The sequence below is a fragment of the Kogia breviceps genome, chromosome 19, assembly GCF_026419965.1.
Source record: "Kogia breviceps isolate mKogBre1 chromosome 19, mKogBre1 haplotype 1, whole genome shotgun sequence".
Lineage (NCBI taxonomy): Eukaryota > Metazoa > Chordata > Mammalia > Artiodactyla > Physeteridae > Kogia > Kogia breviceps.
In genome coordinates, this window is record NC_081328.1 from 5312577 (window position 1) to 5328436 (window position 15860).

The 15860-nt window shown below is 43.3% G+C and overlaps 1 protein-coding gene across 1 annotated transcript in view; it reads right to left on the reverse strand.

The window, feature by feature from the left end:
- Positions 1–15860, reverse strand: part of DNAH9 (dynein axonemal heavy chain 9) — a 263407-nt gene that overhangs the window by 34675 nt on the left and 212872 nt on the right. The window contains 3 exon segments of the mRNA XM_067021483.1: positions 7470–7592; positions 9580–9750; positions 11930–12070. Coding sequence (XP_066877584.1) covers positions 7470–7592; positions 9580–9750; positions 11930–12070 — 435 coding nt within the window.

Here is a 15860-nt window from a genome sequence, read left to right on the forward strand (position 1 = left end):
GTGCTGGGGGTTGGCGGGGGCAAGGTGGTATTATAGACATAATTCTGTCTCATTTACACTCTTTGCTGGAGTCTTGAATCTTCCCCCGGGTCAACTCAAGGTAGAGGAAGGATTTTGATCAGCTTATCGTCAGCAAACTGTCCCACTAACACGCAAGGTTTGGGAAATGATTAGCTCTGCATACTGGGCAGCACCTCCCTGGAGGGTAGTGCATGGGAAGAGGGACAAGAGGGATGCTGTGACTTTTCTGCTCACGGAGCCCAGACACTTGAAGTCAGTGACTCTTCTCTTTCATCCCCGTACTCACTCGGCCAGCAACGCCTGTCAATTCCTCTCTCAAATGCCTCTAGAATCACTGACTTTGTGTTCACGTCAACTCTAACATTTCTCTGTGTCACCTGCTTCCCTAAGCATTAAATCCGAAGGCATAACATGTGAATCAAACCTCTTCTTTTAGGGCTTCCCCCGAATCCATCCAGCGAACCAGGTGGCCCATCTCCTCCCTCCTCTGTCCACACACATCTGCCCTCAGCCCTGGAAATGTGCCAGACGATCTCCCAACTTGGTGCCTTGTTCACACGAGTTTCATCACGGGAGTGGTCCTGTTCTCTTCTCCACCAAATTCCACTCCTTCCCTTTCTTGCACTGGTCACGACTGTTTGTCAAGGTTCTACAAGTTGTTAAAGTCCAGTCCCAAATCAGTCACGTCTACCGCTCTAACGCACAGCCCTGCTACCCTTCTTCTGTGGGCCACGTGGAACTACTCACAGAGTTTATATCTTTAATAAAGGACGGGCAACTGCTGATCGCTTTAAAGCCTCACCCTCCCTCTTCCTCGCCTGCCCCGCCCCAGGGCAAGCTGGCAGCTAAGCCTGGGTGCTCCCTCCTTGGGTGCCGAGCGGAAGTTGTATCGTGCAAGCCCCGCCCCACTCCCCAACGACCAGAACAGCCCCCCAGGACACCTCCTTTCCGGGCTCTCTCAAGCCAATTTCAGACTGCTTGGGAGCTCCCCTGCTCTGCCCAGAAAGTCTCATTATGTGAGTAATAAACGCTTTCGTGCCTTCTAGTTATGTGCAAGGCGTCATCAGTCTGGACGTGGGAACCGCGTTTTGGGTGGGGTCCATCCTGTTTCTTCAGCGCGCCCACGTACAAGTCACTCGCTTAGGTGGTCGCTTACCTGCAGCCTTTCTGTGGTCACTCAACTCCACTTGTGTGTTCGATCTCTCTAATGAGATTAAAAGCCAGACTGTCTCCAAAGCACCTACTGCAGTGCCACGAATTTTAAGGAATCCTCCATTCCTGTTATGTGAGATCATTCACTCGATATTCATTGGATGCCTGCTACATGCCAGGTACTTGGGAATACAAATGCGAACCGAAAAAATACACTTGCCTTCGGGGAGCTTACAATCCTAAGAGAAAGAGATGAGGGAGGCCTTAGTAGGGATGTAGAATTCTGCTGGGCAGAGACAGAGGTAGAGAGAAGGGCAGGGCATTTCATGGGGAAGGATCCACAGAGTCCAAGTCTGGAGTGGGGAGGGTGTGGGGCATGGAAGAAGGCAGTGTGACTGTGGAGGTGACAAGGGGGAGGTCAGGCTGGAGAAGGACACGTGCACTTGACCTGGGCTCGCCCAGCCTCTTCTCCCGTGTGGAGGCACATGTCCAGTCCTGAAGTGCCCTTTCACATGGGCTCTGTGGCTTCCGAATTTCACCCTTAGCATGCAGAGCAGGAACGTACCAGTCATTGTGCTGAGAAGTGGCGTGGAGTGGCACGGGGGATGGTGGAGGAGGCACCAGGAGATGAGAGCTCTGCTCTCGACGTCACCTCTTATCTCTTACGATGTAGAGCCTGTTTTTAAACCTTTGTGGGCTTTGACTTTTTCATTTGGAAAATGAGGCCAAGTAACGGTTGTCTGTATAGCTCATACTCTAATTTAGATACAAGTGCTTCGAAGACTCTAAAGCCCCTCTTTGTGCTTTTTGGGGGCTCCTACAGTTATTGAATTGCAACTGCCGGTTTCCTTGTCTGGGACTCCCACGAGATTGTGAGTTCCCTGCGGGCAAGAGCTTTCTGAGCCGTCTCTGCACGCCTCAGGCCTAGCAGGCTGCCTGGTGCTTAGGAAGCGCTCCATTAATAAAGTTTGACATCCGGGCGGCCAGTGGGAGGGCCCTTGACAGGCTGCGAAAAGCTGCAGCTGCGGTAATTATTTCTCTCTGTGCCAAGGACCAAACTTTCCTCTTCTTTCAGGCTGCCACTTCTCCCCTCTTCCCAGCCTGCATCACCATTCACCCTCCTGCAGTTCCATATTACCCTCCCCTGGTGTCACCACAAAACTGAGGAAATTACACGGTGATCAGGGCTCCCAGCTACCGTGGCTGGGTCTGAAACACGCTTTCTTGAAGCTCTGGGTTGAACACAGTCACAATGTTTAATCTTCCAAATAAGGAAAAGGGATTTCTAACCTTCTAATAAGCTAAATGGAAATGACTAATTAACCTAATTACATTGGACTGGGTAGCAAAGTACAACTGTGCTAAATTGGCATTCAGAGAGGTAGCGAGGGGCCTTTTCAAAGGCTAACAATGCCAGGTACCACAGATGAGATTCTTTAATGAAGAAGAGAACATGCTGACTGACCAAAAGTGATCAGCAAGGTAATGGCATTGTATGTCTTGCTTCTAAGATCTCTTGGTACTCTGAACTTATTTACAAAACAGAAACAGAGTCACAGATATAGAAAACAAACTTATGGTTACCAGGGGGAATCGGGGGGAGGGATAAATAGGGAGATTGGGATTGACATATACACACTACTGTATATAAACTAGATAACTAATAAGGACCTACTGTAGAGCACAGGGACCTCTTCTCAATATTCTGCAATGATCTATATGGAAAAAGAATCTAAAAATGAGTGGATATATGTATATGTATAACTGATTCATTTTGCTGTGCAGTAGAAACATAATATTGTAAATCAACTATACTCCAATAAAAATTTTTTAAGTTAAAAAAAAAAAAAGAAGAAGAGAACATGCCCATTACCTAAAAGTTTAACATCTGATGAGACTTTAAAAATCCTTACAGAGGGTACTAATAAAAGCAGGATTTGATCACAAAGATTTCATTCATCACCTGCTTATTAGACCTTCTCGGGAAACAGGGCAATCAATCTTCCTCATCAGACAGGGTGTTTTAAAAAGTTTGTTTTATCATGTCCTGTTCAAGTACACGTCCTTTGTTTCTTAAGGCTAAAAGCCACCTGAACACTTAAAAAGAGCATCCGTCAGAGGGTGCATGCTGCATTGTGTTTCACCTGCCCACGACCTGCACTGGGCTGGAGATGGATGGGGCTGGACATGGCTGCTCCGTAACAAAACTCAGAGAGAAAGATAAAGCTTCACTCATTTGCAGAAACCTCTGAACAGCCAGATGAGCTTAAACCACAAAACAAAACCAAAAAGCAAAGTGAAGTAAAGCAAAGCAAAGCAAACCAAAGAGGAATGGAACCAAATTGCACCAAGTCGCTTTTGGAGTTGAGCTACGGAAAATGAAAGCAGTGAAGAGTGCTTTTGAATCACTTATCCTGTTTTTCTTTTTTTTTGATCACTTATTCTTTTTTTTTTTTTTTTTTTTTGCGGTATGCGGGCCTCTCACTGTTGTGGCCTCTCCCGTTGCGGAGCACAGGCTCCGGACGCACAGGCTCAGCGGCCATGGCTCACGGGCTCAGTCGCTCCGCGGCATGTGGGATCCTCCCGGACCAGGGCACGAACCCGTGTCTCCTGCATCGGCAGGCGGATTCTCAACCACTGCGCCACCAGGGAAGCCCTGATCACTTATTCTTTATGAGTTTCGCTGCAGATGGCTTTGTGGGATAACAGAGAGAAAGGCAACTGGACTGAGCCCAACTTGGCAACTCACCATTCCTCAAAGGTTTTCCTTCGATGGACAAATTCTATCAGGCACAGCCCATGTCAACCACAGCATATATACACCTTACAGCTGGGGAATTAATAATCATAACTGTGATAAGGTGAATTGTATGCCCCAGAAAGATATGTTGAAGAACTAGCCTCCCAGATTTCTGAATGTGACCTTATTTGGGAATAAATAGGCTCTTTGCAGGTGTGATCCAGTTAAGATGAGGTCAGGAGGGTGGGCTCTGATCCATTGTGACTGGCGCTCTTATAAGACGAGAAGAGACGCAAAGACAGAGAGGGAAGATGGCCATGTAGGGACTGTGGAGACAGAGGCAGAGATCTGAGTGGTCCTGCCACAAACCAGGAGTGCCTGGGGCTGCCAGAAGCTGGAAGAGGCAACAAAGGGTCCTCTCCCTGAGGATCTGGAGGGAGCATGACCTGTCAACACCTTAATTTCACACTTCTAGCCTCCAGAACTCTGCAGAATAATGCTGTGTTTTTAAGCCACCCAGACTGTGGCACTTTGTTATAGCCATTCTAGGAAACAAATACAACAGCCATAACCACAACCATAATCGGTTTCCATTTGCTGAACATTTATGTGTCTGGCAGAACAGACAAGGAAACAGAGATAACCTGTCAGAGGCCACACACACTCGAACCTGAACCCAGGAATGTCTGACTCCAGAGCCTGGGTTAACTGGTCCATCTCCATCATTGCTCCAGTTCTGCAAATAGGCTCATTTAGAACCGCTTCCCAGAATTTATTTTCCATACGGGCATCAGACTCTGAGTCATTATTCTCAAGCTCTGGGGCCATACTTCCCAGCAGGTAGCCATTGGCCACAGGTGTGTATTGAGCAAATGAAATGTGGCCAGTATGACTGAAGAATAGGATTTTTATTTGCATTTTACTTATTTATGTTTTTTTAAAAAATTTAACACATTTATTCTTTTTTTTGGTAGAGTTGATTTTTTCCTTCATATTATTTAGTTATTTATTTTTTTACAAATTTTAACATATTTGTTCTTTTTTTGTTAATTTTAATTATTTTTAAATTTAACTTTAGAAACTGGAAATTGCTTTAGTAATTGGAGAACTTTGAAGTATGTTCGAAACAACTTGGGTATATGAATCAAGTGTTTTAACTCTAAATTTTATAAAATCTAAATTCAAATCAAGTATTTCTGACGAAGATTTAGCACCTGAATTGATATGTGTTATAAGTGTAAAAAATACACACCAGAATTTAGACATTTACAGAAATATAAAATATCTCACATAACTTTTGTGACAATTACATAGTAAAATAATAATATTTTGGCTGTACTGGGTTAAGGAGAATATATTATTAAAATTACTTTCATCAATTTCATTTTACATTTTTTTCATTTTGCATTTTTAATGTGGCTACTAGAAAAATTTAAATGACACATGTGACATGCAATATATTTCTTTTGGACAGTGCTACTCTAGATTGCGTCTATTCATTCATATCTTATCTTATGTAGCCTAGAAAAGCTGATGGTTTTCCACACATATGCTCTGCACTTATTATAATTATTCTTAGGCATTTTATAACTTTGTGATTTGGGGTTGCTGTTGTGAATGGAGTTCCCCCTTGTTTCTTTCCCAACATATTATTCTCCTCATTTGCCAGACTGGGTTCAGAATGACAAACGGAGTTAATATATAAAAAATCAAATCACACCTTTACTATTTAGATCAGGGATCAGAAAACTGTGGACTGCAGGGACAATCTGGCCCACCATCTGTGTTTGTAAATAAAGTTTTATTGGAACTCAGCCATTTCCATTTGCTTACCTATGGTGTGTGACTTTGGCAGAGTTGAATCGCTGTGACAGAGTGTGGCCCTCAAAGCCTAGATATTTGCTATGTGGCCCTGGGCAGAAAAAGTTTGATGACTCTTGATTTAGACATAGCCCTAAAGATGATTAAAAGAATAGCTACAGACTCTGAAAAAAAGTTAGAAAAACATTTTGGGCAATGGTAGCGTTTCCCAAGATGACTCCTTTGAAGAGGGCAGCATGCACATAAATGATTAAGTGCTGGGGTTTTGTTATAAAGTAAATCAACTTGGATGGATCTCAAGGGAGTTATGCTGAATGATCAAGCCAGTCCCCAAAGGTTACATACTGTATAACTCCATTTATATAACATCCTTGAAACGACAAAATTATACAAATGGAGTACAGATTAGTGGTTGCCAGGCATTAGGAATTGGGGGAGGGAGGAGGTGGTTGTTTCTATAACAGGGTGACATACACACCAGACGGAGTTTTCTGGGTCTTGACTGTGGTGGTGATTACATGATAAAAGTGTGTGATAAAACTAAACACACAAACACACACGTGCATGAAAAACAGGTGTAATCAGAATAGAGTAGTGGATTGTATCAATGTCAGCTTCCTGGATGTGATACTGTGCTACAGGAAGCTAGATGGGACCACTGTGGGGAATGGGGTACAAAGAATCTCTGTTATTTATTATAATTGCATGTGAATCATTGTCTCAAAAAATTTTAGTAAAAAGATAGAGAGACAATCATATTACTTCAGACTCAGACTTCCCTGTGCTACAGAACATGTAGGAAAGCCAGCAGACATGGAAGGTTATAAACAGGATTCACTTTGTGCAGGTGCCTATCTTCACACAGCAACAGCACCTGCCGTGGGGCTCCTGCAGGTGGACTGGACCTCCTCCCACCTGGAGAGTGCATCTAGACTCTGGGGCTGGTGGTCACCCGGTCCACGCTTACTGCTCAGCCCTGTGAATGCAGGCGTGGTCCCTACTGAAAGGAGCTCATAGCTTGTGATCTTTTCGATGTTCGTAGAATCCCAATGAAACTAAGCTGGATAACATGGAAGGAAGATGGACTTTGCCATCAGACAGACCAGAACTCGATTCCTGGATCTGCTACTTATAAGATGAATGATCTCACTTTTCTTACATGTTAAATGGGAGAAAGTATACCTATTGCCCAGGTGAACATGAGAATAAAATAAGGTAGTGAATTTTTAAGGTGCTCAATAAATGTGAGCTGTTATTAACCACTGAGAGCCCCAGGCTGGAAGGCGTTCCTTGCTTTGAGGCCATCAGGACCCACGGGGAGATGGACATCTGGCAGAGGCCTGGCATCTGTCCACTCCATGGAAATGCTTGCGAAGCATCTCCACCCCAGCCCCGGCCTCACAGAGGAGCCCGCGTTCCGTCTCTGAGAGCTGGCAGGTGGAAGGCAGCTCAGCTGAGTCAGAAACACTCACAGGGTCCTTCTGTTCCCTAACATCCTGAAGGCAGAGCCCACGCACAAGCACATACACCTGCTCCTTCTCTGCAAAGCCTTCCCCGTAGGTCTGGGAGGGGGGAGTGCTGCCATGGGGTGCAGACAAAGGGACAGACGCACCAACGTTAAACACAGCTCATGGTGAGCCCCCAAAGACACCCCTGCTGGCTTGCTGGGCACAAGTGTCAGGAAAACACTCCAGGAGAGGAGAACGTGACTTTCTCCCTAGGGGCTGGTACTGACCTTGATGCCACCCCAGGCCTGATGGGAGAGGAACTCCACAGGACTGGTGACGCCTGTCTGCAGTGGAGATCGAAGCAGGAAGTCCAACTCTGCTGCACTGACTTCCTGGTTCCGGAGGAGAATCTGCAATGTGGGAGGACAGTGCTGCATTTCTTTAGCTGGCAGCAGTCACGGGTCCCAGAGATCTCTGGGGTTGTCAGTCAGTGTAACTAGTGCTACTTCGAATGCTAGAGCCTGCCCGTCAATTTTGGTTGTTGAAAGAGGATGAAGTGGGAGAAAGTGTATATCTGTGCAAATCACCTCTGGGTGCAACTGACTTCACCCCAAATATCAGCATGAGTTAAATGCACACACTGAATAACTGTATCTTGTTAAGCAAGGACTTCATGGATCAATCATAAATGCCATGAAGTACCTTCCTACAATCTCAGAGAAGAAGACACATGCAAATGACATGATTTGAGGAGACTGTCAAAGTAACGGATGAACATATGCAAAATAGAAGTGCACGTGTGAAATCAATACTACTAATGGTGTTCCAGAATGGGGGAGTGGCCAGCAAGCAGGGGTGGGGGATGAATTTGGCTAAACTTTCTCTAAGGGGTCCTGAATTGGGTTTTAGAGATGCTAAGCGATGGGAAGATGTAGACAGGATTTCCGTGGGGTGGGGGCAGTGGAAAGTGCAGAGGCTTGGGAGGGAATCAGTGCGGTGCATTGGGCGGGTGGTGCAAAGCACTCGGCTGGGTTAGAACTAAAAATTCACGCAGAGAGGCGCTCAGGAAATTGCCCTGCCCCTTTCAGATGGCATTCTCCGCTGAAAAGTTACAGATGGGAATACTCACGAAGAAAAAATAATTTGGTTAGTTTGAGGAAAAGTCTTTTAAGGAGAAAACAGGCTAGAAATAGCAGGTGACATGAAGAAGCCCTTGTAAAATGAGGTTGAAATATTTATGAGGGGAGTGGAGGAGGGCTGGGGGTGGAAGCTCCTTAGGGTTTGGGGTAAATGAGTGGCAGGAGGGAAATTTGTCTGTGCTGGGGCTCAGGTTCCTCCTGTGATGGCCAAGCTGTCACCTGGGCTGGAGAGGGGAACACAGAGGGTGAGAGGGGTGAGCCACACTAACATTCCCCCATGAATTTAGGCTTCGGAACGTGCAAACAGAGTCAGCGCAGGAGTGATTATGGAATATCTGACTTTTAGAATTGGAAGAGACCTACAGGATAATCTGGTCTGTGCTTCTAATTTATATATGAAAAAATAATCCCAATCCTAAATGATTAGAGAGATAGATGCAAGGAAATAAATTTCCATGTTTTTTTTTTCTTTTTTTTGTGGTACACAGGCCTCTCACTGCTGTGGCCTCTCCTGTTGCGGAGCACAGGCTCCGGACGCGCAGGCTCAGCGGCCATGGCTCACGGGCCCAGCCGCTCCACGGCATGTGGGATCTTCCCGGATTGGGGCACGAACCCGCGTCCCCTGCATCGGCAGGCGGACTCTCAACCACTGTGCCACCAGGGAAGCCCTCCATGGTTTTTCAATGTTGAGAATAAGCAGAAGGCAAGGGTTTCTTATTAACACTGGAAGCCCTGATGCCCCCAAGCCCTTGAGAACCAGCGTTCTTAAGGAGTTTTCTAAGGCCAAGGCTGCTATGGCTATAGAAGGACATTTGCAATTTCTTATTCTGGGGGGAGGTTTGGACATTAAACTTGCAACCTTAAAGGTAAATAAATAATTAGGGATACTCTGACAAAGTTCTTACTGCATCTCAAAAAGTATCTAGTTACTAGTATGGCCATTCAGTTTCATCCTCAGTGCTAGCTGGGATTGATTGGTAGTGGCTGCTGGAGGGCTCTGTTGAGGAGGATCTTAGATCATCCAGGATCACCAAGAAAAAGTAAAATGGTTGATTAAGCATGTCTGCCATGAGTGGTACACTGGTAGCGGCAGCATGTGTGCACCATATTGGACCTTCTTGTCTGATGCCTCTGCTTAGAGTGCAAAAGTCTTCACAGACAATGGAAACTGATGTTAAGAGAAGAAAGTTTCTTTACACTTGCTGGTTGGGCATATACAGTGACCTGTTTTCTGGAAAGTTCTTCAATTCACTTTTACCTGAAAGGTGAGCTGGGTAAGGTAGGTCAGCTTATCACACTTAAAGAGCCCACGGCTGGTGTACTGGTACACAGAGAAGGTGATGCTGTCTATTAGATTGGCCACCCATTCCTTGAGGCTCTCATCAGGAGCAGCCTTCTCCACAGCCTTCTGGAAGACGATGTTGAAGGCCTGGGGACAGGAGATAGGACACTGGTAATTTACACAGCTCTGCGTACGTAACTAGTAGTACTACCTGTGATGAGTATTACGATCTGCCAGTCAGAGAAATGTTTTCCCAGAATAACCTGCCAAGAAGGTACAGTGGCAACAAGAAAACTCTTGTCTTAGTTTGCTAAGCTCGTTTTAATTTGCTCATATAAATTATTACATTGTCACAAAGTGGGCAAAGCTATGGGGCATATAGAGAAGAGCCGACAGTTTTGGTCAGTGAAAAATAAATGTTCAGTGGCCAAAATAATTAAATTAAATCCAATAAGTTTTGTTGGAAAGTAAACACAGTCAATGATAACCAGTTAGGATGGATGACTCTATCCTCTAGCTCAGCCATCCCCAACATTTTTGGCACCTGTTTCGTGGAAGACAGATTTTCCCCAGATGGGGAGGTGGGGGGGTGGGGGGCGGTTCAGGCGGTAATGTGAGCCAGGGGGAGCGATGGGGAGCGGCAGATGAAGCTTTGCCTGCTCGCCTGCCGTTCACCTCCTGCTGTGCGGCCTGGTTCCTAACAGGCCACAGACCAGGGGGTTGGGGATCCCTACATCTAGGTTATAAAATTCCTGATGGTAGAATCAATATCATGTACAACTTTGCTGTCTAGAAGACACCCTTGTACATAATAGGCACTTAGAATATTTTCAATTAACTACTTTTCCCTTTGATAATGATCAGAACATCAGGTGTTCCTTGTTTTTCTTTCTAGTAATTCTGCATCGTTTGGTGAGTCCACTTACATGTGCTTTTTTCTTATGGACCCTTGCTGCAATGGTGGGAACAGAGCCTGCTTTGGTTACATCTTCTGAACTATACATTATAGGTATAATATGAAATAAAAATCATATGAATCAATTTTCTATTGTTTTAAACTTAGATATAGACTATTTATAAAAAATTAATATTAGGAACGCTGCATTTTGAATGTGATGTGAATAGAAGGAATCATTAAAGAAAATAAAAATCAAGATATAATTGGGTCTTTTCAATTTTTGGCTATGCAGATTTCCAGTCTTCTTGGGTTTTTTTGTTTGTTTTTTGTTTTGTTTTGTTTGTTTTGAACACATATTTTCATGTGCTTCATCTAATTTCCTTTTTTCAGAAAGAGTCACTGAGGTAGATTTCAACTACTCTCAGAACTATGGAAGTGATCCCGTAGTTACTAGGCTTATGCTAACTTTTATGCTACTTTGAAATCTTTTATAATTCTTTCATATGGCGCTTTGACCTGAATATAATGCCAAGTATTGGATTTCATTTATAAACATAAAAGATTACAAACACAGTTCACTTAATCTGCAGAGACTCTGAGCTGAGGGAAGGGAATTGGGACAGGATGGAATGCCATCTCCAACTGAATGAGTTCCATGCAGTGGAGGCCCTCACCTCATCCCCACACCCTGGCCTCCATATGGCAGCTGAGCTTCACAGAATGGGGTGTGTGCTCTGAATGTGTGTGTGTGTGTGTCCTCTCTGTTTGTTGGGTTAAACCAGAGAAGTTGTTCAGAAATGCTCCACCACCCCCTAAGGTGGTCTTTAGGTGAATGCCTTAGGGGAGAGAGATATACTTTCAGAGATGTACTTAAAATTTATAGGTCTTTATTTTTTCATGAGTAAGATAAGCTTAGTCAGCACTTACAATTTGCTAACATCTTTGGTTTTAGAAATATTTCAGCAACCATAAAGCAGTAGCTTTGAGGATATTAGGGTAATAAGGAAAGTAATTTAAAGTTGGACTATTATCATGGCCTGCTTTGGTTTTAACTGATAAAAATTACATGCACATTTGATCACCCCAATTAGGTTTTAAGCTCTTTGGGGCAGGGGTCACTTCTCATGTTTCTTGGTCTCCTCTTCCACACTTCCAGTAAGCATAGTTCCTGCTGTAATATATGTACTTAGTGAGTGAGGCCAAGACCTGCTGTAGTCTCTCCTGCTGTTCTAGCCAAATAACCAATGAGTCATGAAAGACCCAATTAAAGAGAGCAGGACTGTAAGGCAATGTAGCTGCTCTCCTGGATTTGATCTTAAAGAGCTGCCACAGCTAATGAAACACATAGATAAGCCCTCATGGAGAGCTGCACTGGCTGTATTACATGGCTGAATTATGACTATTCAGAAAATTCCAGGTGTAAGTCACCTTGAGAGAAAATTGGTATATCGGGTGGATCCTGCCAAGGTCATTCATGACGAAGGAGAGCAGAGAGGCCCGGGCAGCTGCCGGCCGATAGTGTTCCCGGGCCTCGTTGATTTTCACCTCCATCACCTTGGCCTCCTACACCTGTTAGAAAAATCAATAGTGGTCCATTGTTCAAACCAACCAGGGCTACCTGAGAATCAGTGTGGCCTCTCTGTGTAAGCACACTGTGTCTGTGTGTGCGGTGGGTGGGCCGGGATGGGGGGAGCAGCTAGAGGGTAGAAAGCTGCCATGGTTTTCCTTAACTGAGCTTGAGTGAGGAATAGATGACACACTCCTGGTCCTTCACAAGGTGAAAGTGTCAGCCCCTCCAGTGGGAACATGTGGGAGATCTCTCTCTCTCTCTCTCTCTCTCTCTCACACACACACACACACACCTTGAAAAATAAGCCATCAATGGAATCCAGTAAAAGCAGCATAATCTAATTTTCTGTTTTCTTAATTTTTATGAGCTAATATGTAAATTCACAAAGAAGATCTCTTTCAATGGAGGTCTATTTTCAGAAAATTTATCAGAGGTAAAAATGAGAAGAGACCTAAGCATCAGAGAGGGATTCTGTAAGAACATGCTATTAAATACCACCTCAGTATGACCTGTCTTATGCTCCAGCATAGAGTGAAACTACTGATAATTCATGAGAGTCCTGCAGGAAAAAATAATGATCCCTACTGAAGATGAGCTCTCAATAAACAATTACAAACTTCAGGAGGAAGTGTTACCAAAGGGGACAATTAGAAGACCCCCCTACCTCCCCGCCAAAAAAAAATCCCAGAAAGATTAGCATCCAAGAGCTGAAGATGATTGAACTACCTACCATTAACTAATTGTGTTTAAAAGCAGTAGAGATAAAAGAAAGCATAAAATCAGAACATTATTTAAAAAAGAACAGACATGATCTGAAAAAGAACTAACTAGAACTTCTAAAAACAAGAATACAGTTATTAAAATGGAAAACTCAGTGCACTGGTTAAATAATGGACTTGAGTTGAAAGAGAATAAGCAAACTAAAAGATAAATTCTGAGGAAATTGTTACACAAGCAGCTCAGAGAGAAATAAAGATGGAAAATATGTAAAAGAGGTTGAGACTTGGCAGATAAAATGAAAAGATTTAAAATACATCTAAAAAAAAAAAGAAAAAGAAATACATCTAACAGAAATGAGTAGAGAATAGAGAGAGAAAGGCAATATTTGAGCTATAATAGTTAAGAATTTTCCAAAATTGATTAAAGACCAGAGGTTTTACTTTGAAGAAGCAGTCAATGTCAAAGACAGCTGCTGAAGAAGTAATTATTTGTTTCTATTTGTTTCAATCAGAAGAAAACTGAATCCAAAAGGAATAAATGAGATGCAAGAATTCCTTAAATATACAGTCAATCTAAATAACAAAGCCTACTGGGGACTTCCCTCATGGTCCAGGGTTAAGACTCCATGCTTCCACTACAGGGGGCACAGGTTGGATCCCTGGTCAGGGAACTAAGATCCCACATGCCGTGTGGTGCGGCCCAAAAATATATATTATAAAAAAATAACAAAGACTATAAAAAACATGATCAGTTTGGAAGTAGTAGATAAAAGCAAGGTGGAACTAAAGTGTTATAAAATAGTAACAGAAGATGGAAAAAATGACCAAGTATTCTAACGTCCTAATATTGTTTTGGAAGAGGCTAGATATTGTGCTTAATTTTAGACTTTGTTAAGTCAATACATATATTGTTAAGTCACATATAAAATGAAATATATTTCTCATATATAAATGAAACAAGGTTAATTAATAAAATAGAGTAAATAACTTTAAAATAAGCAAGGGATAAAAGAGGACGATAAAAATCAAGAAAGGAGAAAAAATAAACAAAAAGCATGGTTAAAAGAAAGTACAAATTAAGATAGTAGAAAGAAATCCAACTATATCAGTAATGTTAGTAAATGTAAATTGGTTAAATTCAGTAGTTAAAAGACAAAGATTCTCAGGATGGAGCGGAATGGAATAAAAATCACATAATTGCTCAGAATGCGTTACCAAAGATTCATACTGTTCATGCTCACCTGGGTCCTTAATGCTGTGCATTAATCTATGTCCTTAGTCAACTTTCATTCCCATCTCGCACAACAACTATTGTAAACCTTCACTCCTTTCCCCAAGCACACTACCTCACCACCATCCCCTCATTCTAAGCAGATGACCATGACTAGCACTCATGCTTTCACAGATGTATTGTATAGGGACCATGAGGAAGGGGTTTCCTTAATTCTGCCTTCCCTCCCACTCCCTTAATTTTCTGACCCCCCCCCGCAACCCCATTGCTCACATTGACCTATGGACTATTTGTAGATTCATGTTTGCCCCCTCTCCCCCATTATATTGGAATTAACTCTCCATATTTCTAAAGATAAGCTTTTCATCAGTGACCTGAATTACATTTCCCCTGATTTCTTAGGTACCCCATTGTATTAATCATTACTTCTCATTACTGTACATTCAACTCTTCTTCTCAATGGCTCCTTTTCCTTTACAATCCATGCATCCTCCAATGTCCAGCTAGGATCTTAGCAAGCTCAATCTCTGCCATTTTGGAGAAAAATCCTCCAAGGATGCTATGTCCTCCTTAAGTTACAATCCTTTCTCTTTCTACCATTTTATAGTCTAGCTTCTTTAAAGAGTTGTCTATACTCACTTCCCCTTTCTCAACTCCCATTTACTCTCATTCTAAGGCAGTCTGGCTTCTGCTTCTGCTACTTCATGGAAACCATTCTCCTCAAGATGATTGATAACTCCTTTTTGCAAAATTCAGTGGGTACATCTCAGCTGTATGTTACTTGCATTCTCAGCATCATTGGACACCATTGACATCCCTTCCTGAAATGCTTTCTTTCATAATGCCTTATTGACCTGCTTTTCCTCCCATCTCCTCTCTACTCCATGCTTTCCACCTTCTGTACTTGTCCTGAAATGTATTAATATCCTTCAGTGCTCTACTCCCAGGCTTATCACTGCACACACACAACGCCCAGGTGACTTCAACTACTCACTAAAAAGTCTCAGCACTCTATCACCAGCCAAGATCATATATCCCAAAACCCACGAGATGTTCCCATGTGCATGGCCCAGGGGCATTTCAAACTCAACATGACATAAACTAAAATCATCATTTCCTCTCAGCCCCAAATCCACTTATGCTCTCTTCTCTCAGGTACTGGTACCAATACCCATCTAGATGTTTATTCCTGGAACTGAGACATCTCCTCGACAATACTTTTATCCATATATAATCATATCCAATCAGTTAACAAGTTTTCCAATTCTATCTCCTTTATCCAATCAGTTAACAAGTTTTCCAATTCTATCTCCTTGAAGTTGCCCATAGCTCTTGAATTTGCCCACTTCATTGTACCATCACTGCCAACCTTACTTCAGAATGCCATTACTTCTAATCTGAATTACTGTACCTCCGCCTGCTTTCTCTGCCTCCTGCTTCCCCAAGCTCTGCCCTGGATTGGAGCTGGAGTGATCTTCCTAAAGCACAGATCTGATCTTGTTACTCTCTTGTCTAAAGAGGGAAAAAAACCCACCTCTTTTAGGAACCCTAACTCCCATCTACAGCCCACACTTCTTAGCATGGTCTACAAAATCCTTTGTGATGGAGCCAGCCTCCCTTTCATGCCTCATCTCCAGTGACTACTTCCATCCCCTCTACAATCTCTCAATGTTCCACTCATACTAAAGGGAAACATCCTTCTACCGCTAACCCAACATGGGTTGAATGCTCTTCCTGTGTTCATGACTCCCCACGCTTCCTCTCCCATAGCCCTCGCCACAGTTCTGTAATTGCCTGTCCTTCTCCCTCAGAGGACCAGGTCCTGGAAGCCTGGGATTC